This window comes from Lynx canadensis, chromosome D2, assembly GCF_007474595.2.
Source record: "Lynx canadensis isolate LIC74 chromosome D2, mLynCan4.pri.v2, whole genome shotgun sequence".
Lineage (NCBI taxonomy): Eukaryota > Metazoa > Chordata > Mammalia > Carnivora > Felidae > Lynx > Lynx canadensis.
In genome coordinates, this window is record NC_044313.2 from 25,146,703 (window position 1) to 25,170,258 (window position 23,556).

The 23,556-nt window shown below is 41.9% G+C and overlaps 2 protein-coding genes, 1 long non-coding RNA gene and 1 pseudogene across 3 annotated transcripts in view; 2 read left to right on the forward strand and 2 right to left on the reverse strand.

Moving 5' to 3' along the window:
- LOC115527728 overlaps window positions 1-5,223 on the forward strand; it is a 32,253-nt gene extending 27,030 nt beyond the window's left edge. The window contains exon 3 of the long non-coding RNA XR_003972997.2: window positions 4,325-5,223. This is a non-coding gene — a long non-coding RNA (uncharacterized LOC115527728). The remainder of the gene's footprint in view (window positions 1-4,324) is intronic.
- Window positions 5,224-6,201: 978 nt separating this feature from the next.
- On the reverse strand, window positions 6,202-17,404 carry GSTO1 (glutathione S-transferase omega 1). The gene is made up of 6 exons (XM_030335523.2): window positions 17,226-17,404; window positions 16,897-17,005; window positions 13,137-13,359; window positions 10,073-10,171; window positions 7,199-7,305; window positions 6,202-6,436 (listed from the first exon to the last, which is right to left on the reverse strand). The coding sequence occupies exons 1-6, from the start codon at window positions 17,257-17,259 to the stop codon at window positions 6,283-6,285; spliced, it is 726 nt and encodes a 241-aa protein (XP_030191383.1). The 5' UTR covers window positions 17,260-17,404; the 3' UTR covers window positions 6,202-6,282.
- LOC115527846 lies at window positions 10,964-11,055 on the reverse strand (annotated as a pseudogene).
- Window positions 17,405-20,875: 3,471 nt separating the features above from the next.
- Window positions 20,876-23,145, forward strand: NDUFAF8 (NADH:ubiquinone oxidoreductase complex assembly factor 8). The gene is made up of 3 exons (XM_030334214.1): window positions 20,876-21,053; window positions 21,224-21,461; window positions 23,097-23,145. Exons 1-3 carry the CDS (start codon window positions 20,876-20,878, stop codon window positions 23,143-23,145), a joined length of 465 nt encoding a protein of 154 aa, XP_030190074.1.
- Window positions 23,146-23,556: the final 411 nt, after the last annotated feature.

Here is a 23,556-nt window from a genome sequence, read left to right on the forward strand (position 1 = left end):
TATTGCAAAAGGTAAACTGACTTGCCATGCTAACAATTTTGCATTTTGGAAGACGGATAAAGTAATAGGATAACTACTATTCTGGAGCTAATTTTGACCAAGAACAACAAATTAGTGGAGCGCCTGGCTGGTTCAGTTGGTAGAGTGTGCGACTCTTGATCTGGGGGTTGTGAGTTTGAGCCCGACCCTGGGTGTCGAGATTACTAAAATATTTTTTTAAAGGGGGGTTGGGGAAAGAACAAATTGGATGGTAAGATGAAAGCAATGAATATAGCCATATCACGTGAGAGCTTCTTGGTAGACAAGGAAGTGACTCCTCGGCAGACCAATGTATCCTCACATAAGAAAAGCAGATTCAAAGAGTTGGAAGAAAATATATCCAGATTTTAAAGGGGGGGGGCTATAAGAGGAATGTGAAATTATTACTAACACATATTTGGTGCTTTATGTGTATTCAATCATTTAATCCTTAAAATAGTCCTATAAGAATTCTATAATTTTAGTTTAAAAGACAACCAAGCTGATGCTAGCAAGGTGAAGTCACTTGTCAAAAGCCTCACAACTAATAAGAAGTGGAGGGAGGATTCTGAAGCCTGGAAGTTCAACTCCTGGGGCAGCAATCCAACCAGAATCTTATTCTATCCCAGAGTTGGGCAAACTTTTCTATAAAAGTTGAGATAATAAATACTTTAGGCTCTTCCAGCCAGCTTGTCTCAACTACTCTCTACATTTTAGGGTGAAAACAGCCAGAAATAATATACAAATGAATGGGTGTGGCTGTGTTTCAATAAAACATTGTGAATGCTGAATTTAAATTTTATATATATTTTAACGATTTTATTTTTAGAGTAGTTTTCGATTCACAACAAAATTGAGAAGATACGATTTCCCATATACTCACTACCCCTACACATACACAGACTCCTCCACCATCAACATCCCCCATCAGAGGTACAGTTTTATAATCGATGACCCTGCATTGACACATCATTGTCCAATGCCCACAGTTTTCATTAGGGCTCACTTTTGGTGAATTTCATATAGTTTTCATGTGGCACAAATTATGATTATTCTCTTGATTTTTTTTTCAACCATTTACAAATGTAAAAACCAGGGTGCCTGGGTCACTCAGTTGGTTAAGCATTCACTCTTGGTTTGGGCTCAGGTCATGATCTCACAGTTCATGAGATGGAACCCTGCATTGGGCTCCGGGCAGACAGCACGGAGCCTGCTTGGGATTCTCTCTCCCTCTGCCTCTCTCTCTCTGACCCTCCCCTGCTTGTGCTCTCTCTCTCCCTCAAAATAAATGAATAAACTTGAAAAAAAAAAAAAGAAGTAAAAATGTAAAAACCATTCTTAGGTCTTGGACTGTAAAAAATCCAGCAGTGGAGGGGCACCTGGCTGTTTTAGTCAGTTAAGTCTTCGACTTTGGCTCAGGTCATGATCTCATGGTTTGTGGGTTCGAGCCCTGCCTCCGGCTCTGTGCTGACAGAAGCCTGGAGCCTGCTTCTGAGTCTGGGTCTCCCTCTCTCTCTCCCTCTCTCTCTCTCAAGAACAAATAAACATTAAAAACCAGCACTGGACTGGATTTGACCTGTTGGCCTTAGTTTGCCCATCCCTGCTCTATACTGACAATGACTGAATTAACAATAGACAAATTGGGAATTACATTAGCAAAGTAAAAGGTTCCTGAACCATCTTATTACTATGCCAGAAGAGAATGTATTTCCAACTTTTTCCTCCTCATCCCCACTCATCAGGAAAATCAACTCTAAGAGTTGGAAGATATTATTTATTAAAAGTATACCTGTGTGTTGGAAGCCACATTCTAAAATGGGAGTGTAGTTGGTGAAGTTAGAAAAGATAGAATGATGGAAACATTTTCTCCGAAAAGAAGTAATATATTGTCAAGATTCTTACTTGGCACTATATTTAAACCCTGGCTTTGGCTCTTGGGCAAGGTATCTAACCTCTTGGACCTTCATCTTCATCATCTGTAAAAAAAGAACACTAATCGTAGCTACTTGATAGGTTTTGAATATTGAATGAAATCGTGCACATCCTCAGTATAGTAAGAGCTCAGTGTGTTTGGAAATTAATGACTAATATTAGTGAATAAGAACACATGTCTAATAGCACAGTGCACTCCAATTTTGTATCTATAAAGATGAAATGTACCGCAATTCTGCTTTGCCAGACACATGAGAATTAAAATTCAACTCAAAATACTTATTTCACCAGCTACCAATTTAATGCCAGTTGAATGGGTTGCAGGCTACAGGCTACATTTCAGTAGTGTGGTTCTTAATCTTACCACTGAATGCTATGGTTTCCCTAGAAAGATTTTAATTATGACCTTTAAGATTATCCCTACTTCCTTTCTAAGAACCAATATGTACCTCTTTGAAATCCTCTTTGCAAACATTCTTCTTATGATATTATATCATGTTTATACCACTATTATACTGATTCACTCAAGCAAGAAACAAATAGTAATAGGGCTATATGAAACCTACTCTAAATCATTTTTAGCTACCTGAAACAGAACCGGATCAGTTTTGAAACTGTGGGGAACTTCAGTCATGAGTGATAATTATTCAAGCCTTCTAGGAAAAGAATGCCACCAGAGAAATAATTTCTTTAACTACACATGTCTCTGTTTTGAGAAACGGAGAGAAAGCAGAGTTTGCATTTTGCAGTTAAAAAACTTTTTTTTTTTTTGTTACACCAATCTCTGACAGTGGCAGAAACTGGAGGACATTTCAGAAGCCTAATTTACATGAAAAATTATGTTACCGGGTGTTCAAAACTTGTTCGCCAAGTTCAAAGAATGAGATAAGTAAGGGGAAAATCTCTATTTTCCCAGGACTGTTTCCAGCAAGTTGGGCTCATAGGGAATCCTGTGTTCTAATGCCTTTGGGACTTTTTTGTTTCAGTTTTATTGAGACATAATTGACATACAGCTCTGTATGAGTCTAAGATACAAAGTATAATGACTTATATAAATTGTATAATGATTACCTCAATGAGTTTAGTTACCATCCATCTCCTCATACAGTTTAAAAAAAAAAAATCTCCCCACGAGATCTTTTAGGATCTACTTTCTTAGCAACTTTCAAATATACCATACAGCGGTGTTACATATAGTCATCTTGTACATTACATCCCCAGGACTTACCTATAACTGAAAGTATGTAACTTTCCACCACTTTATTTTAATCCCAATGCCCTCCTGAACTACACACACACACACACACACACACACACACACACACACACACACCCCAATCTGGGACACATCAAATAAGATTACTAAAGTTACCAGAGGAAGAACTTCATCATCCCACTATGGAATCCTGAGTCAAAGGAGAATTTCTTCCTAAGTACTGGATTCCACTTTCCTATTCCTATTTCTCCTTACAGCTTGGGGGATCAAAGAAAAAAAAATTAAACATTTTAATATGTTATCATTTGAAAGAGCAAAGGCAGATTTTCAAGATCCTGAAATTAGCCAAAGTCAAATATTTGTAAAATTTAACAGAACACACTAAATTTGAAAAAGGAACATCAACACTTCCTGTTAAATCCCAGACATAATAGTGGTGTGTCCAAAAGGTGGATACTATCCTCTCCTGGCTCAGCCTCTAAATGCTAGTGAATAGAGACTGGGGCAGAAGCAAATGTATGATCTTATCTCAAGAATGCTCTGAACGACTGTAGGAGTTCAGGCTGGATTTAAATCACCTCTTTAGCATTTACTAGCTTGGTGACCTTGGGAAACACACAACTTTCTATGCCCCAATGTTCCCCCTCCCATAATTTAGAGCCAATAGTACCAACACATTCTGTAGCTTGGGGAGGATTAATTCAGATACTGGTTAAGAGACATTTAATACCTAGCAAGCACTCAACATTAGCTATTATTTTTATTAGTATTTGAACGTAGCAGGGGAGTCCCATAAATCCTCACAACGTGAAGACTTTCGCGGGGACCAAATTTGCCTGCAGCCAATGCCCTGTAATGTAGCTAACCTAGTGGTGCAGGATGCAAGCCTGAGAATTCCTGATCTTCGGTCGTCTTTACCTACTCCAGCCAAATCAGAAAAATTAGAATAATTTAATGAGGTTTTTTTTCTTTAAGTTAAAGGGATTCGCTTTAAAGACCTGTTCTTTAAATTATCGAGCTTGTGCTTTTCTTGATGAAACTTTGATGAAGATAAGTCGTTGGGTTTTCCTTTTAAAAGTGTTAGGCAAACCCGAAATTCGTGAAAAATCCAAAATCCATTATTGACCTCAAACCCCTCTCCCTTCCAATGCACCACAGACCGGACAGACCCACCCGGGGGAGGTAACAAGAGAAAGACACACCGGAGTCACCCACGCGCGCCCGGCGGACAGAATCGGAAGTAGAGCGGAGCCAGCAGCAGCTGGCAGTGGCAGCGGAGGGAGGCGGGGCCCAGGCGGAACCCGCCCCTTAGAACGCGATCCTACCCGCCGACTGGCCGCGACGCCTGGAACTCCAGCCAATCTTTAAAGCCTTTGAAAGCCCTACGGCCAAGCAGTGCGGAGCTGAGCCAATGGGCGGCCGCGTTACAGGCTCCTGGATACCGAAGTCGCGAGTGCTTGCGGTGTAGTAGCTGGCAAAAGTAGAAGCCAGGTCGTGGCTGGCAATGGCAGCTCAGCGCCCCGGTCTACATCCGACTGAAGTGTGCCCGCAGCCGACCGGGGCCTGGAGGGTGGGGCAGGCGGACGGCGGCAGAGATGAGTCCACCCGGAGCTTGGGCGTGGGTGGCGGCCGAGGGTTTGCGGCAAGAGGCCTTTTGTGAAGTCAATCGGTTCTCACGGCCTCTCAGGGTGCGGTCCTTGGATCGCCTGCATCACCATGGGGTGGGGGTGGGGGAGAGCTCATTTCAAATGTGGACTTTGCAGCCCACCCTGGACCCACCGAATCGGAAATCCAGCGGTGAGCCTTAGGTGATTGTTATGCGCTCTTACGTTTAAGAATATGTACCGGAAACCAGACTGTAATGGGGTGGGTCGACAGCTCACTGATATTCAGTGTGTTGGCTGTGTTCTCGATCTTTCTGCCAGCATCTTAAGGACTCATTTAGCCTCGGGATCTTAGTAAAACCATCTGTAGAATGAAATGATGCTCTTTGACCTAAGTTCTTTTTTTTTTTTATTTCTTTAAATTTTTATTTTTTTAACATTTGTTCATTTTTGAGAGGCAGAGAGACACAGAGCATGAGCAGGGGAGGGGCGGAGAGAGAGGGAGACACAGAATCTGAAGCAGGCTCCATGCTCTGAGCTGTCAGCACAGAGCCCGAAGCGGGGCTTGCACTCAAGAGCAGAGAGATCATGACCTGAGCCCAAGTTGGACCCTTAACCAACAGAGGCACCCAGGTGCCCCTGACCTACGTTCTTCTAATGGAAGTAATGTGATGATAAAAATTAAATAGAAGCTCGGTGGGCTATGGAAGATAGCATTAATATTTCCGAATTACTCATCCAGACTTACACCGGAATTGATAGATGTGGACTCCACATTATTTAAAAAAAAAAATTTTTTTTTTAATGTTTATCTTTGGAAGGGGGTAGGGCAGAGAGAGAAGGAGACACAGAGTCCAAAGCAGGCTCCAGGCTCTGAGCTGTCAGCACAGAGCCCAACGCAGGGCTTGAACTCCTGAGATAGTGACTTGAGCTGAAGTCAGAAGCTTAACTGACTGAGCCACCCAGGCGCCCCTTCACAGTATTTAGTTACATTTATGGGATACCTGCCATGTGCCCAGCATGGGAGTTGGTACGAAGAATTTGAAGGGCATTGAGATTGAAGACGGGGAAACCAAATAGGAGGACACTTAGTCACCTAACTTTGAGGTGTTATTAGTCTGGTCTTAAGTGGTGACAATGGGAATAAAAAACGTAGTGAAATTAAGTTGATGGAAAGAAAAGAATGAGGAATTGAAAACTTGAGAAGGCAGCTGTAGAAACAACAGAGTATCCAAGTGGAAATGTCCTATGGGCAGGAAGAAATCTAGATTGAAGTCCAGTTCTCACCAGAGATGATGATTTAGAGATTTTCAGCAGAAACTATGATAAAACCCTTAGAAGCATGTGAGCTCACATTTCTGTAGGAAGGCCTTAAGGGCCTTAAGCCACGATGTCAAATCAGAGAAGGTGATCCAATGAGACATGAGAGCATTTGGTAAAATGAAAGCATGTTTTCCTCATATTTGTGAAGGAAAATATCAGACATCTCTTCATGGCTGACTCCTGCCCCCATCAGAGCCCATAATCACAGGCCTCAGGGCTGTTCTGCAGGTAGAGATCTAAGAAACCTCGAAAGGCCTTCGCCTCAATGAGGAGGGACGACACTGCAGGATCTTCCCTCATGGCTGCCATCCAGAGCTTAAGTTTTGGAGTGTGATCTACACACCTGTGGGAAGGGAAAAGAATGAACGTGTGAGCTAGGTGAACTAGGAAGGCATTGCAAAGTCTCCTATACCATTATCACTCTACAGTTTCCTTTTGTTTTCCTCTAATCTTTTAAAATATTTCTTTACAATGCACATAATCAGAATATTAGATTTGGAAGATATTTTAGAGGTCTTTGTTTTGTGGAAGAGGAATCCTAGAGTCAAGTGACTTGCTCAGTTAGCACAAGAATGCATCCAGGCAGACTGATAACTTTGTTAAAATGAGAACATGAAAGACAGCCATGGATGTTATATAGTTATTATTCTATAGCAAGACTGACTAAAAGTAACCCTGAATAGCTCTAAGAATTGGGAGTAAGCCAAGGTGGCTGTCTAACTTCAAAACACGGAGTTTGGAAACTAGTGTGGGGATCCTGCTGGAAAATGGGAGGGAGCATTGGTCATACAATCCCACATGATAAAGCTTATAAAAATGCACTTACTTACGGATTTTTAGCCAGAAGGGAAGGAGTAAATTATTTTTAAAACATTCTGTTACATGTTGCAGTACTCTCTGCCCACCCCTGCACTGCACACTTCCAGGAATGGAGAAGGGGGGTGAGTATATGCCCTGGATAGTCCAAGACTCTCCTCCTGTCTGCTTGTGCCCATTCATACCAGTTGTATAAAACAGTTTCATTTTTGTTCAGGAAAAAAGGTCAACATATAATATGCCAGTCATCATTATCCTAAATTATGTACAAAATACTCAAATGTCTTACTCATTTAACTCCAGAACTTCGAGCCGTTCAAACCAGGGCCAGATGAGGTAATCAATCATAGAAAGAGAATTGCCACCAAAGAAGGTTGTCTTCTTATTGGTCAGAACCTGAATGTTAAACAGCATGAGAGTACTGCGTAAGTGTGCATTTCGTAAGATTCATCATCAGATATTAGAAGACCAGGTAAGTAGAGCAAGTGAGAGAAGTTCACCAAAAGATAGATATGAGAATGTTAATTGCAGCACTATTTGTAATAGCCCCAAGATAGAACTGTTCACTGTCCATCAGTAGTAAAACGGATAAACAAACTGCTATAGTCATAGGTTGAAACACTATACAAAGAACAGGAATGAACTATACACAACATAGATGAATCTCACAAACCTAATGTATGAAAGAAGCCAGACCCCGAAGAGTACATATCCTAGGATTCCATTATGTATAAAGAGCAAAAACAGCCAAAACTAATACTGTTTCTTGTTATGGGTGCTAATTCCATGACTATGTTTACTTTGTAAAAATTCATCAAGCTGTACTCCTGCTTTGGGTACTTCTCTGCATGTAATACTTCAATTAAAATTTTACCTAAAATATGCTGGAAATAACTGGATTAACTATTTTTTTAAAGGTGTTTTTTTTTACATTTATTTATTTTTGAGAAACAGTGAGACAAAGCATGAGCAGGGGAGGGGCAGAGAGAGAAGGAGACACAGAATCAGAAGCAGGCTCCAGGCTCTGAGCAAGCGGTCAGCACAGAGCCTGATGAGGGGTTCGAAGCCACAAACTGTGAGATCATGACCTGAGCTGAAGTCGGATGCTCAACCGACTGAGCCACCCAGGTGCCCCTGGATTAACTATTAAACTGATGTCAAAATTATTTGAAAGCCAAAACAAGTTGTATGTTCCTGAAATTCAAGAACATGCCTTGGTATTAATGGTTTTGCCAAAGTAAAGAAACTGAGAATATTATCTGCCTAATAAACAAACCAACTTACTGTTTATAAAACTTCTGCAATTTTCCTCAGGGCCCATATAACAGTCTGCATTATAGATTGATGGCATATATCAACCATCTACTACCAAACTAAATATCTGAAGAGTATAGACAACGTCTTACTTTCTACCTCCCATACTTTCTAGCATAGTACCTTGTACTTACTAGGCACTCAGAATTGTACAATGAATCGATATTAACTGGGTCTGTCCTTAAACTATAGTGTCTGGTTATTATATTCTGCATAAATAAAATTTAGTATGACAGTTTAAGTCAGAAGGAAATAACCCTCTCAGCAACCTAAAGCATGGAAATGATACTACTCACTTTGAAGCATGAGTTCTTAATCTGGAGTGTGAACTTAGATGAGAAAAAAGTACCTACCTTCTCCCAACTCCACTAACCCCACAGTTAGCAGGTATTTCCATTATGAAATAAACCACAGTAGAGTTAATCTTACATATTTTAATTTAAGCATTTAAAAACGGGCTTTACCAGGTTGCCAAACACAAAAGTCTTAATCTTCAAAGAAACAACATCTCACATGCATTCTCTGACCAAAATGTAATTAAATTAGAAAACAGCAAAAGATGTAGTTTAGGAAACTTACAAGTACATGATCAATAATTGGTAGGCAATGAGAAAATCATGGAAACAGCAAAAAAAAAAAAAAATTTAGAACTGAACAATGAAAGTCCTTCACAGCAAAATATACTGGATGCAGCTATGATGTTTAGAAGTAGTATGTTAGTCATTAATGCATTAAACAATCAAGAAAGACTGAAAATAAATGCATTGAGCTACGGAACTCCTGGGCTAGTTAATAAAAGTAGAAACAGCCAAACTCTATCAAATGGTTTCTGAGATTAGAAATACAGGGAAAGTAACCCAACTCATTTTATCAGGTTAGAATATCCTTGATATAAAAAATAAGGACACTATGAAAACAAAATAATAGCCCAATCTCATTAACATACAACACCTTTAAGTATTCACTAGTTCTATAGTATATAGAAAAATCCATTGAAAACAAGTAATGCTAGGATGGTTAACACCAGAAAAATCTGTCAATAACACCATATTTATCAGATTAACGTAAAAAATTCTATGAACATATCAATAGATGTAATAGATATAGACAAAACATTCAGTAAAATCTAACACTCATGCATGACTTTTTGTTTTTTACAGACTAGAAGCATTTTTCTTAAAAAAAGTTGTGAAGAAAGTCTACAGCAAACTTCAAACTGACAAAATATAGGATACATTCCCATACAAGACAGGAACTATGTCTAGTAAAAACCCAAGGCTGAGCAAGGAAATGGAATGTTTCAAGGCCAAGAGAAAGACTTGATCTAAAGGCCCAAATGGCAGCTTTGCCCCAAGGGAGGTAAAAACTCAGCCGGGCTTCTCCAAGTGTCTTTACAATTCATGGCAAACTCTGTGGTGGGAAATGTTTATTATGTATTATTAAGTGGAAAAAACACAATAATATCTATGCCCTGATTACAGTTATGTTAACCTTTCTTTCTTTCTTCCTTTCTTTTTGTTGTTTTTTTGTTTTAATATATGGATGAGGACTAGAAACAGGCATGGAAAAATGAAAACAGGTGACAAATTGTGGAAATATCAGTGCATTTCTCCCTTGTTAACATCAGTGCAACAAATTGTTTTAAAAGCAAGCCATGACAAAATATTTTTAGGTGTGTTGATTTCTATCTTAAATGCACCTGCTTATAGCAATCTGTTGTAACCTAAAATTCCTTAATTGATGTTATTACTAACTGTCACAAAGTGATTTGGGAAACAGGCATAGAAAGAAAGAAGAGGGCAGGAACAGTGTATCATTTACTCTGATAAAAGCTAGGAGAAGAGATTACCTCCTCTAACTTGCTGAATTCTTTACGCAATTCTTCTTTTAGGCCAGAGCCGTCTTCGTTATTTTGTCTTCTAATGAAGCTTGTTACCAAAGGGGGAACCTAGACAGAGTAATTTCTTACTGTCAGTGTGAGGCTAACTGTACCGGCCCCCTCACTGAACCCTCAGAGTCCCAGTTCAGGGTGTTTGAGAAACTTGAAAGGTGCACCCATTCCTGTGTTCACAGAGGTCAGGTATCAATCTTAGAAACAATTTTGCAGTGAAAGGTGCTGTTTGGTCAGGATTTTATAAGTTGCAAATAGTAGAACCCACTTTGGCGAGTTTGAGCCAAAAATACCTTTTAAAAAGTATTGAGTAGCCCATTGAATTATTGAGAGGCTGAAAAAAAAAAAAAAGGCTGAGAACTAAGCTGGAACATTCCAAAATCATGCTCCGAGCTGACCTCATGGGAAGCACCCACTGCTGCCAGTGAGCTGAGCACTAGGTGCTGCGGTTTGTACCTTTGCCAGAAGTGGGACTCGGAGGTAACTAAAGCCCGGAATTTAATCTTGCAACGGCTACTGCTCCCAAAAGCCTGGGGCTCTGCGCCACCCTCCCACCCCCTCCCCTGCCACTCCCACCAGCAGAATCAGTGCCCCGCCCCAAGTCTGTCTCCCCACATTGCTCGTTTCTCATTTTTTTACCTTTAAAAAAAAATTTTTTTTTTAATGTTTATTTTTGAGAGAGAGCCAGAGATAGAGGCAGAGACGGAGACACAGAATCCAAAGCAGGCTCCAGGCCCTGAGCTCTCAGCACAGAGCCTGTTGGGGGGCTCGAACTCCTGAACTGTGAGATCATGACCTGAGCCCAAGTTGGAGGCTTACCTGACTGCGCCCCCCCACCATGCCTTTTTTAAAAATATGGAACGCTTCGCAAATTTGCATGTCATCCTGGTGCAGGGGATGGATGGTTCCAATTTTCATACACGTGCTGCTGAAGCAAGCGCCACATGGCTCATTTCTGAGCCCAGCTCCACCATGTGTGTTTCTGACAGGAAGAGCCTAGGTCCCAGGCATTGGCCCCAGCTGCAAAGGGAGCTGGGGAAGAGAATTTTTCTGCTTTCCACCTCGAGGAGGACATGAGAAGGGTGTTCGAAGGGGCTGACTACCTGAAGACTCACAGGCGTAGTGCCAGATGCTGTAGGGCTCCTGCTGGAGGCATTTGTGTGTTTTCTCACTGCAAGAGCTTGAAGTCCACTCGTCTCAGTTTATCAACAGGTGCTTGTAAAAATCCAGGAGAATGTCCTGATACCCTGTCCGTATCATACAGCTTGCCCTCTTTGGAACTGAAAGTTTGCTGGCAGCACTTCTGTACGCAGTTCCATCTGGGCATGCCTGCTTTATCTATCCCTGCCTTGCCTTAAATGTCTGCTCCATATGGTTTCCTATATATCAAGATATCAAGTCCCTTTGCAATGCTCTTAATTTCTGCTTCCTTAAAAAATGTATTTTTTACATGCCTTTGGTTTGTTAAGCCTTCAATTATATAAACACACACACACACATACACACACACACATTTATACACACACACACATCTCTAAAGCTTCAACACCTTTACTGTTAATCTCTGTGTCTCAGTTTCAAGTTCTCAGGAAAGAAGATGATTGGCTGCAGGTACAGGTGGGGGCATTTCTGGTTTGCTGAGAGCTGTGGCCAGGAGGGAGGGGGCATATGGTACCTAAGGCCACCTTTTCCCTGAATGTGAGCTGGGAAGTAATGGTGAACATCTCCAGCTTTTAGCTTATTTTCTTTCGAGACAATACAATGAATCTTTTTTTTTTTTAAAGTAATCTCTACACCCAACATGGCACTTGAACTCACAACCCTGAGGTCGAGTCTCATGCTCTACCAACTGAGCCAGTCAGATGACTCTGCAATGAATCTCTTGTTACTTTTTTTTTTTTTTGAATTCTCCAACACCTTTCTTCTAATTGCCATGTTCCCTGTCTATCACTTGACAGCAGGTATCTGCTATTTCCCTCTCCTTCTGCTAAGCCAGACAACTCCCTCTTCCTTCCCCATTGGCTTCCCTTTGCAATGTCTCCTTACATAATACATTCTCTCTGTAAGTTCCACCTTCTAGGTATTTCTTTAACCATTTAAAGAAGACAAGATATGCCGACATATATTCTGATAAATAACAGGGGTATAGAGATAACTTGACATAGCTATACCTGTTGTCTACTATTGGGCATTTCTTTGTTAATATCAATTGTTTGAACTATCTACAACCTTGATGCTGATTAAAATAGTTCTTCTACAAGAATGTCATTTACTCAGCTAAGAGCTACTGCCAACACACAGTAGATGCCCGCTGCTAGACACTGTGGCTAGAACCACAAGAGCTAACACAGTATTTACCATGTGTCAGACTCTGCTCTAGGTGTTTTATATAAACTGATTTTTATCTGCAAGAAGGGAGCAGTTATTATACTAGTTATTATACTCCTTTTATAAGTGATGAGCTGAGGCACAGAAGTAAATGAGTAACTTTCTCAGAGTCACACAACTAGAAAGAGGCAGAGTTGGTCACAGACCTAGGCAGTGAGCCAACAGTGATGGGAACACGGCTTCACCTTCAAGGAGCTCACAGCCCTGGTGCAACACACAGGCAAGAAGGCAGGCAGTCACTGGCCCAGAGAAGTTAGCACATGTGGGAACACAGCTGGGCACTAAGCCAGCGCAGACAAGCTTCTGGAAGGCAGCAGAACCTGAGCAGATACACGAATGAGAACTTGGAGATAACCAGGCAAAGTGAGAAGGGGGAAGATTTAAGGAGGAGGTGGCAAGTCTGGGAAAGCTAAACATTCAGCGGCTGGAATACAGTGTCCAAAGAGTAAGGAGGGCTAACATTGGAGAGGCAAACAGGAACTGGATGGTGAAAGAACTTGCAGGACATGTCAGAGCAGATAAGAGCACTGCTTTCTTTTCCTTTCCCACATTCCTGAGTCATAAATGACAACACCGATTTAGCGTAAACAACAAAGTTTGTTCAAATAAGAGCTGAGATTTCTTATATACACACCTTAGAAAATAACTCAAAGACCATCTTTTGGCAAGCTTTCTCATAGGGGTCATCTGGCAACAGCTTCTTCCCTGGATATGCTTCATCCAGGTACTCACAAGTAATGGCAGATTCATAGATCAGTTGACCCTGACTGTTTTCCAGAACTGGCACCAAACCAAAGGGATTCTTCGTAAAGAACCACTCAGGCTTATTTTTCAGGTTGATGTTGACGATTTCATGCCTGAAAGACACACAGAAGACAATGAATAGAGTGGAACTTTTTCTTTTTCCTTTTTTTTTTTTTTGGTACTTCTGAGTAGATCCTTACCAGCCCTCCATCCACTTAGCTGATTGGACCCCAAATTTAGGAGTCAAATCAGTCTTGATTCCTTCTCCCTTGTTCCCTCTGCCTCAAGTCAAATAAATGGATGGATCATCAAGACCTGTCGGCTAGACCTCAAAATCATATCCACTTTTCAGCTATACTGCTACCATCTGGTCCAAAACATCTGCCAGCTGGACCACTATAGTAGTCTCCCACTGGCCGCTGCTTCCACTGTGCCCTCCCTACAGTCCATTTTCCACACACAAGTAAATTGAATCAGGCCACCCTCCTGCTTGCAACCCCTTGATTGCTCCTCATTGCAATGAGCATAAACTCTAAGCCTCTCTGTGGCATGTGATCTGGCCTGTTCTTACTTGTCACACCTGTTTCCTATAACTTTCCCTCTGGTCATTACAGTCTGGGCACACTGGCCTTTTTTATATTCCTTGAATTTGCCTAACATGTTCTCACCTTAGAACATCAACATTTATTGTTCCTCTGCCTTCTCTGCCCGTCTTCTCAGGTCAAACACCATTCCAAGAGGCCCTCCCTGACCACCCTCTCTGAAGCTGCTGAGAGCCTCTATTAACATGATCATCTTGTTTTCCTGATGATATGTATCTGAAATTACTTTGCTCACTTATTTACCTGTTTATTATGTCACCTCCCTAGAATGTAAGCTCCTTGAAAGCAGGGATTTTGTGTATCTAGTTTATATTAATAAACAAACATGTAAGTGAGCAAAATTTTAAACAGATTTAAATGCTGTGAAAATAAAAGTGGTTTCAGATAGGGTACTCAGTAAATATTTATTGAATGAATTAATAAGTGGAAAATGCTTCAAGATTGTCAATAAGATAATCCACTTTGGGGTATAAGGTATCATTGCAAATTATAGGAGGTACATAATTGAATTGTATCCATTACCTACTATATGAGAATCAACATGATAAAATTCAATTCCTCTTGCTAAATTGAGTAGAAAGGTCCTCATTTTTTAAAAAAAATATTAAGGAATGCAAAAAATCCACCCACAAAACCAAGTTTCAGATTAAATGTCCATGCATTGTTTTTGTTTTTTTTAATGTTACGTGAGTAAGCTACGTATGCTAAGCAAACCCAAAAGGAGGAAAATGAAATCCAAGCTATATTCAGACTATAATTAGATCTAACTTGTTTCTTGCCTGAGAGATTGTAGAGGAAATAAAAGAAAGGAAAGCTTCATATAATTGTTAAATCTGAGTAATCATTCAACAGAACAGGTTAGTTACTCAAAAATAATAACACACCAACACCTTTTGTTTCCTACTTCCCCATCCACCTCAGAAGTTAGAATAGTATTTAGTTTGAGGATTTAAATATGTAATCCCCCATGGAAACAGAAATGGCTACAATGAACCCTAGCATTTGTGTATCAAGAGGTTTGTGTGGGGACAGATTACTGGAACTCAGATACAAGCCATGGAAAGAAATACAAGGCCAGCTCCCTGCCAAGGAATTATCAACACTTCTGAAATTTTTATACCATGAAACAAAAGTTGTTTTATACCAACAACAACAACAACAAAATGGGGTTTTTTTTGTGATAAAGAACACACTTAGAACACACTTGTATTTGTCAACCTGACATTATGAGCTAACAAGTCAACACACCTGCCACGAGTTGGAAGATGCACTTTTTAGAGAAAACCATGCTTTGTCAGGTTATACCATGTGAAAATGTAGCACCTGTCCAATAAAAGTCTTCTGGGTGTGAAACTGAAAACTAATTCAGAATGTAGAAGACCTCTGTTGTTTCCTGTTACCATTCTTCACCCCCATACACACACTATTTTGGTAAAACCAGTCCAGTTTTCCTTTGGAAAACTGTCCCAGTAAATAAGGTAGGTTGTTTTCAACCTAGTGTTCCAGCGGGGCACATAAACCAGGATTTTATGCCTCCCAATCCAGCTGTGCTTGCTCCTATCCTTTTATTTTTATTTTTATTTTTAATGTTTATTCATTTTTGACAGAGACAGAGTGTGAGTGGGGAGGGGCAGAGAGAGAGAGGGAGACACAGGATCCAAAACAGGATCCAGGTACAGAGCCTGATGTGGGGCTTGACTCACTGACTGCGAATCATGACCAGAGCTGAAGTCGGACACTTGACCGACTGAGCCACCCAGGAGCCCTGATACTTTCCAATTACATAAGCATAAGATACATCTTTTTTCAATCCAATTTGAATAAGATTAGGATAAAATACAAAGTTTGGAATGTTGAGCATTTTGCTATGTGTTCAGAATCAATTTCATCCAAATAAGATGCAAATTTTAGTGAAGTGATGGCTAATTCAAAAATATTTTGGGGGCGCCTGGGTGGCTCAGTTGGTTAGGCATCCCACTTCAGCTCAGGTCATGATCTCACCATTTGTGAGTTCAAGCCCCACATCGGGCTCTGGGCTGACAGCTCAGAGCCTGGAGCCTGCTTCAGATTCTGTGTCTCCTTCTCTCTCTGCCCCTCCCCTGCTCATACACTGTCTGTCTCTCTCAAAAATAAACATTAAAGAAAAAATTAAAAGAAGAAACTATTTTTTTTCCTTCAGAAAAAGAATGCATCTTACATTCTTTTAGGTAAAATTATTGTCTGCCTAATTCTCCCCCTAGAAAACTAAAATTAGTTTATAAACCTTAAGCACATGGATGGAAAATTTCTTAACAATGGGGGCTATGTTTTAAACTTCCACACCACAGGTATCTAATGTCTGCTCAACAAATTCCAAAGATCATTGGAAGGGAGGGGATTCCAATGGATATTATCAGGAGCCAACTGACTGTCGCATACTCCCTATGCATAACCCATTGGTCAAAAAAACCATTCTAATTTCAAAAAGGCTTCGCAAAAGACTAAATTTTTAGGCATAGACACTTTGACTCAACCAACAACCCAACCTATAAGAATATGTCCAGTACAGTTAACTCTGCACTCTGCCAGGACGGTCAAGGCCTGGACTCTGTCCTGGGGTAAATTACCAACTATTAGGGAAGGGACTATATACTCAGAATAACAGCAAACAGTATTAGGTATCAGACATGAATGTAGAAGTGGGGTGAAAGCAAAAGGGCAGTGGACCAAGAATCGGGGATCTACCAGACCTAAAAGCGCTGCTGCAGGTCATTACCTGTCAAGTGATCTCCCGAATCACCAGCTTTACCAGAGCCTCAGCTTTTCTAATCCATAAAGTGGTTAGGTTGATCTAAACGGGGAGTCCTAGACTGGTGTAATCTGTGCCATTCCCCCTACCTCTCACCCTGGGAAGTGGGTTCATAATTTGCTCTGTCCCCCCAAAAGTCTGAGAATAGTTTATTTTGCAGGAAAGGAAGCCCTGGGGCCCAATCCGAGGTTCCCACCCGGCCGCCCCGCAGCAGCTGGTTCCCGGGCGGCTGGGGGAAAGGCCCCTGCCTGGGTCCTCACCCAATTCCCTTGGCCTTCAGGACCAGGAGCGTCCTCTGGGCGAACGGGCAGAACCTCATGCTGTAGACGCGGATCAGGCCCTGGGGGACCGGCCCCGGGGGGGCGCTTCCTGCGGGGGAGACGCAGCAGTGGTCATGGCCCCGAGAGCGGCCGGGACTCCCATCCTCCCACCACCCCCGGGCCAGGCCGCGGAGAGGTCCCGCGCGCTGCGGCCCCGGCCCGATCCCCGCGTGTGGGGGACCCCCCGGGTGGCTCCGGAACAGCCACACCGGACACGCGGCAGGGGGTGGCCGAGATTCCCCCCTCCTCCCGCGGCCGGCCGGCCTCACCCTTCGCTAGGCTCCTGGCTGACCCTCCGGACATCGCGGCGCAGGGCAGGCCGAGCTCGCGACCCAGGGTGTGCAGGCGGTTCAGGAAGTACGTCGCCCCTCCCTCGGTCCTTGCTCCCTTCTCTTCTCCTCTCAGAAGTGCCTGCCTGGGGCGGCCGCCAGCTGGGCGGGAGCTGTGCTCGCCGGGCCCCGCGTGGCCCCGGGCGCTTAATGAAAGCTGGCGCGCGGCGTCCAGAATCCCCTTCCCACCCTCTGCAAGCGGGAACGCGCCGCCCCTGCGGCCAAGAGCCTGCAGGGAAATCGCAGCCGGAGACCCACCCAACGCGCCCACCTAGGCCTGGCCTTCCCGGTTTTGCAGAGCTAGCGCTAAAACACCGCAGCTGCTGGTCGTGCCCGAGTGTACTCGCTGGCCAAGAGAGGTACTCACGTCCAGAGCCACAGAAGAAGCTCGACACCCTCAGAGACATCCCCCCATCCAGAAGGATGGTGGTCTCCAGGCCGGCCTCCACGTATGTCCACGCCTAACCCTGACCTGACCTCCCACACCCCGCACCTGGGCGAGGAGGCACACCCGCTGCTCTCAGGTGACATGGGTCTGGGTGCAGATCCCCTTCCGTCCCCAAACTCCCCTGACTTGAGGGCTTGTGGGCCCCAGACTGGAGCTTGCTCACAGTTCTGGGATGTATTCTGCAAAGATACCTGTCCACTGCCGGTGTCAGGTCGCCCAGCCATCTGTGCAGCCTTTTCCTTTCCTTGTCGGTACTTAATACAACTACTATTGCATAGCTTAATATGGCTACTGGGAGGGCCATTGTTCTTACTGTCACCTGTAGGACACATCCTTTTAATTTTAACGCAAAGGGAACAGCACAAATGTGGATAATACTAACCTCAGAATGCTGGTGCTGCTTTAAAAAACCTATTAAAGGTTTGGATTTCTTAGTTTATTTATTTTGAGAGTGAGAGGGATAAGTTGGGGAGGGGCAGAGAGAGGAAGGGAGAGAGAGAATCCCAAGCAGGCTCAGCACAGAGCCTTTTGTAGGCTCCATCCCTCCAAAGGGGCCATCAGAAAGGTGAGAACATGACCTGAGCTGAAATCAAGAGTCAGATGCTTAAAGACTGAGCCACCCAGGCGCCGCAAAGGTTTGGATTTTGAAGCTGAGTAGGGGCACAGGCTCAGAGTCCCGCAAGTGAGCTGAGTAAATTTAGACTTGTAGATCTATGACAAATGTCTGTCTAGAGCCACTGCTGAAAGTCCCTTAAAGAGGCAGAAAAGCAGAGGCTCCAGGGCACATGGTACGACTCTAGAAAGGGGTCAGTGTTTTGTTTGTCTGCCTAGATTTGCAAGCTGGTAATTCCTGTGCCATTTATTTGCTCCAGGCCTTGGTGTCTGCTTTTATTTTGATTAGCTCTGTTATGGGAGAGGCAGAGAGTGAGGTGATAAGCACACCAATCTTGCAGCCTTTCCTGCCTGGGTTTGATGTCCACTCCACCCCTTTATTAGTTTTCAAGGGTTAGGTTACCAAAGTACTGCAGACTAGGTGGCTTAAACCACAGAAGTTTAGGGCCGCCTGGGTGGCTCAGTCAGCTAAGCCGCCGACTTCAGCTCAGGTCATGATCTCACAGTTCGTGAATTCTGTGCTGACAGTGCAGAGCCTGGAGCCCGCTTCCCGTTCTGTGTCTCCCTCTCTCTCTCTGTCCCTCCCCTGCTCTCTCTTTCTCTCTCAAAAATAAATAAACATTAAAAAAAAATTTTTTTAAGGAAGTTTATTTTCACAGTTCTGGAGGCCAGAAGTCTGAGATCAAAATGTCAGCTGACTTGGTTCCTTCTGAAGACTATAAGGGAGAATCTATTTCATGCCTCTCCTCTAGCTTCCGGATGGTTTTGCTGGCAATTTTTGGTATCCTTGGCTTGTAGAAGCATCTGTTCCATCTCTGCCTTCACCTTCCCATGGCCTCCTCCTTGTCTGCATATCTGTGTCCAAATTTCCCCTCTTTATAAGGACACTAGTCATACTGGATTAGGGACCCACCCTACTCTAATATGGCCTCATCTTAATTGAACTAATTACAGCTGTAATGGACCTATTTCCAAATAAAGTCATATTCTGAGGTACTGGGGGGTGAGGTTTCAACATATCGATTTATGAATTAATAATTCAATATATGAATTTCTTATAAAACTCTATAAATTATAATAACCCCTTATTAAACTGTGTGAATGTAGGCAAGATCCCTTTGTGTTTTAGTTCCCTCATCCGTAAAATGCAGTGGTGAAAACTTCTTGCCTCCCTTATAGAGTTTGAAGAAGTATTACATTAGTAAATATATAGAAAACACTTAAACGAGTTCTTGGCACAGAATAAACGTTAAATAAATGCTTATTAATACAGATACTAAATGAAAAAAATTAAGGCACATTTTTTACTAACACAGGGGTCTTGCTTAGCTCTTTTTTTAGAAAACTAACTTTTTAGAAGGACTTTTAGCACATTTATGATATAATGCAAATTAACCTTGTACATTTAAGTCTCTGATTGGCCAACCTAAAAACTTCATGACTAGTGTAACATTTTGTTGTAATGCTTTGAAAGATCCAATTCAACAATAAAGTAAAAGGTTAATTGCTCAAAAGAAGAAATTGAAAAAAACATATATTGTCCCAGGAAACTACTGTACTGCTGTGCATTATAGTGGTTCCTCTCCAGGCCCTCTGTGATTGTGTTCATAATGTGACCATCTGGATACCCACTGCTGTTAGCCACAGGTGAAGGGCACAGTATTTCACATTTTTGCAGTTGTGATTGTCAGTAATTAACCTGAGGGGGCTAACTCGAACTGATTCTGCTGGTTAAAGGTCAAGAGTTGGAGGTCACAGTGATAAGAAACAGTGTTTTGCCTTCTAAGTACCACCATATACACTCACTTGATACAAGTGACTTACTGACCATATACACTCACTTGATACAACATTCTTTTGTGACTTGTCAGGAATGTAATTTGAATAATATTATACTTTTTAGAACATGATCAATTAAAATTAATAAGGTATTTTTATAGAGTAAGTTAGGAATATTGAAGTCACATGAAGTGTTTCACTCGTTATTATTTTAATTAATTATATTTAAAATCTCTTGAAAAATTAGGGGCCCTTATCTTCTTACAGAATTAACATTCTGTGACAGTCTATGGCAGCCTTCAACAAAGAGATTCCATGAAAAAATACCAGTGGAATGAGAATGAAAGAATTAGTAAGGCCCAGAATGAGGTCAAGTGAAAAAACAAAAAAATCATTATAATCCTTACAGTAAGAAGCCATACCATACAGGAATAAATGGTCCATAAAGAAAGGAGCTTGAATAGCAAAAAAAACAAAAAAACAAAAACAAAAACGAAAAACGGGGGGCGGGGGGGGGGGGGGAACAGGGATAGAGGGATAGTAAAAGTGTACCCTGAGTACAATGGATAAATAATTTGTGGTGTATTCATATGTTCATATAATGACCAACTATCCAACAATGAAAACTAATAAACTACAGCTACAACTATTAACATGAATGCATCTCGAAAACATAAGACTGAGTCACAAAAGCAAGTCACAAAATAATATACGTGGCATGACTAATATATTAACTTTAAAAACATGCAAAATGACACAGCATGTCAGTTATGGCACATGCATATGTGGTAAAATTGAGAAGCAAGCAACAATAATAAACAGAATTCAGGTGAGTGAATACCGCTGGATCGAGGAAGAGAAAGAAAAAGAGAAGGCACGTGACATGGTGCGGTGCTTGCAGGGCCTGGTTATATTTCTTACGCTGGAAGGTGGCTTCTGGACAATGGAACTGAGGTAGGAAACAATGAGTTGAGAAGAAATGAGATGAAGACTGTCTTCATTTGAAAACCTTTCTATGTAATCTGAGTTATTACTCTATGCTATATATCATAAAGAATTTTTTTAAGAAACTGATTTTAGGGAAGAGGATGGACCTAAGATGGCGGCGCCCACGGGCGCCAGGAGGAGCTACTCTTGTCATGGAACAGAGCGGTGTGGGGGCGCTTGCGAGGCCAACTCCAAGCTTTCCGGGGACACCCACCGGCCTGTGGGGCCGAGGCCGCGGCCTATGGCAGGTGCGTGCAGGCGTCCACAGCCCCGGGAGGCCGCCTGACTAAGGACCTCTGCGCGCAGGAGTTCAAGGCCCTGCGGAAAAGCTTCGCTGCCCCGGCCCAGAAGGGAAGGCTTTCGGGGTGGAAGAGCCAGCCCTGCACTTCTGTTTGCTGTGGACTGCCACAAGGGCAAAGGTCTAAAACATCTAAAGCTTTTAGAGCTAAAAGGACTGCAGACTTTTCCGGGCAGGTCGTGGGCAGAAGGGGATTTGGTTTTCCTGCATCGTGTGTGTAAGGTTTCTGATTAAAGAGGCAGTGAAGAGAGTACTGACCATGGCTGATCAAAAAACGAAAAAGAAACTGATTTTTAAAAGGACAGGTAAAAAATAAGAGCAAAACACCAACCTAACGACTTTTTTTTTTTTTTTTTTTTTAATGTTTTTTCTTGAGAGACAAAGGGCGTGAACAGGGAAAGGGCAGAGAGAGAGGGAGACAGTCTCAGAAGTGGGCCCTGTGTTGAGAGCAGAGAGCCCTACTTGTGGCTGGAACTCACCAATTGCAAGATCATGACCTGGCCGGAAGTTGGCTGCTTAACCCACTGAGCCACCCAGGTGCCCCCCAACCTAACTACTCTTAAAAGGGACTGTAGGGGAGAAAATTCTGCCACCCCAAAATGTGTTTCTTTGGCATATGGATTATTTTAGGCTGATTATTTGTAAGAAACAGAAGGCTCAGGAAGAACCTTTGACCTTCTCCCTGAATACCTGAAAGAATTTGCATGAAAGACCTGTTCCAAGAAGGGAGCTATTATCATAAGTAACAGCCTAAGATGAACTAGGTGTGGTAGACAGGAAGAAACATAGCAAAGTTTGTTTTTAAAATTCCTCTCTGTGTCTCATTCTTTTTGTATGGCCCCACAAACATTTGTTTAGGAAGCATTTGCTTGTTTTCATCTTGTTTTCTGGAAATTGTCTCCTCCCCTTAAAGCCCCAGATCCCTACCCCCTTCTCAGTTCAAGATGAGGTATATACCTCATTTTGCCTATTTTTGGAACCTTTCATGTTTGTGTGGATTCCCCAAACATACATAATTAAATTTGATTTTCTCCTATTAATCTTTCCCATGTCAATCTAATTCTTAGACCAGCCAAAAGAATCTAGAAGGATGGAGAAAAATTTTTCCTCCCCAAAAGCATGAAGTAGTTGTATATATACTGATGCAGAAATACGTTCAAGGTATACTGTTAAATGGAAATGTAAAATATCATATAGGATATAATTACCTCTGGTGAATGCATACTGCCTGCTAGGTGTCTGCTAAATGTTCCACATGAAAAAGTTTTAATTAAACTTTAAATAAAAGTTAAATAAATAAAATTAAATTAATAAAAATTAAATTAAATAAGAATTAAATAAATTAATTAAATTTAATTAAAATTTAAATTAAATAAAAATTAATAAAATAAAATAAATAAATAATTAAATAAAAATTAAATAATACTGTTAATATTACCATCTCATGGATGAGGAAACTCAGGGACAGAAATTAAGTGGCTTTCCAACAGCAACATACTTCTGAATGGTGGAATGGGTCTTTAAATTCTGAACTGACATCACAGTCTGATCTCTTAACTACTGCCATATTTCATTAATTCTAAGCTGTACATTTCTCCACTTTTGAACACTTCTGAAAATTGGGCTATATCTTAAAATCACTATAGGCTTGGTGCAATCCTGACATGGATGTTATTGCTTGTGCTTGAACTTTGCAGGGTGGATGCCAATGGCTTGAAAGAAAATCCCAGAGATAATAAGAGGGCACCCTTTTTCCATTATTAAATGAAATGCTCTTATTGGCACAGAGGACAATGCAGGGGGTGGGGAGTGGCAGATGAGGTAGTGGTAAATGAATACCTATGACTCTGACTTGAGAAATTGTTCAAAATAGCTGGGTTGTAAAAGTGAACAAGTTGTAGGAAAACCTTAACTCACATCATTTATATTTTCTCTTCTTTTTTTTAATGTTTATTTATTTTTGAGAGAGAGAGAGACAGAGAGACAGAGAGAGAAAATGAGTGGGGGAGGGGCAGAGAGAGAGGGAGACACAGAATCTGAAGCAGGCTCCAGGCTCAGAGCTGTCAGCACAGAGCCCAACTCAGGCCTCTAACTCACTCACTGTGAGATCGTGACCTGAGCTGAAGTGAGATGCTTAACCAACTGAG

Excerpts from the sequence above, each read along its gene's own strand:
- GSTO1 (XM_030335523.2), bottom strand. The coding sequence starts at position 17,259 with ATGTCCGGAGGGTCAGCCAGGAGCCTAGCGAAGG. Across the intron at positions 10,172-13,136 it reads TCTTTGAGTTATTTTCTAAG|GTTCCCCCTTTGGTAACAAG; the intron begins GTGTGTATATAA and ends TACTCTGTCTAG. Across the intron at positions 6,437-7,198 it reads GAAGTTCTGGAGTTAAATGA|GTGTGTAGATCACACTCCAA; the intron begins GTAAGACATTTG and ends CCCTTCCCACAG.
- NDUFAF8 (XM_030334214.1), top strand. The coding sequence starts at position 20,876 with ATGACACAGCATGTCAGTTATGGCACATGCATATGTGGTAAAATTGAG. Across the intron at positions 21,054-21,223 it reads TATATTTCTTACGCTGGAAG|ATGGCGGCGCCCACGGGCGC; the intron begins GTGGCTTCTGGA and ends GATGGACCTAAG. Across the intron at positions 21,462-23,096 it reads TTCGCTGCCCCGGCCCAGAA|AACTTTGCAGGGTGGATGCC; the intron begins GGGAAGGCTTTC and ends TGCTTGTGCTTG.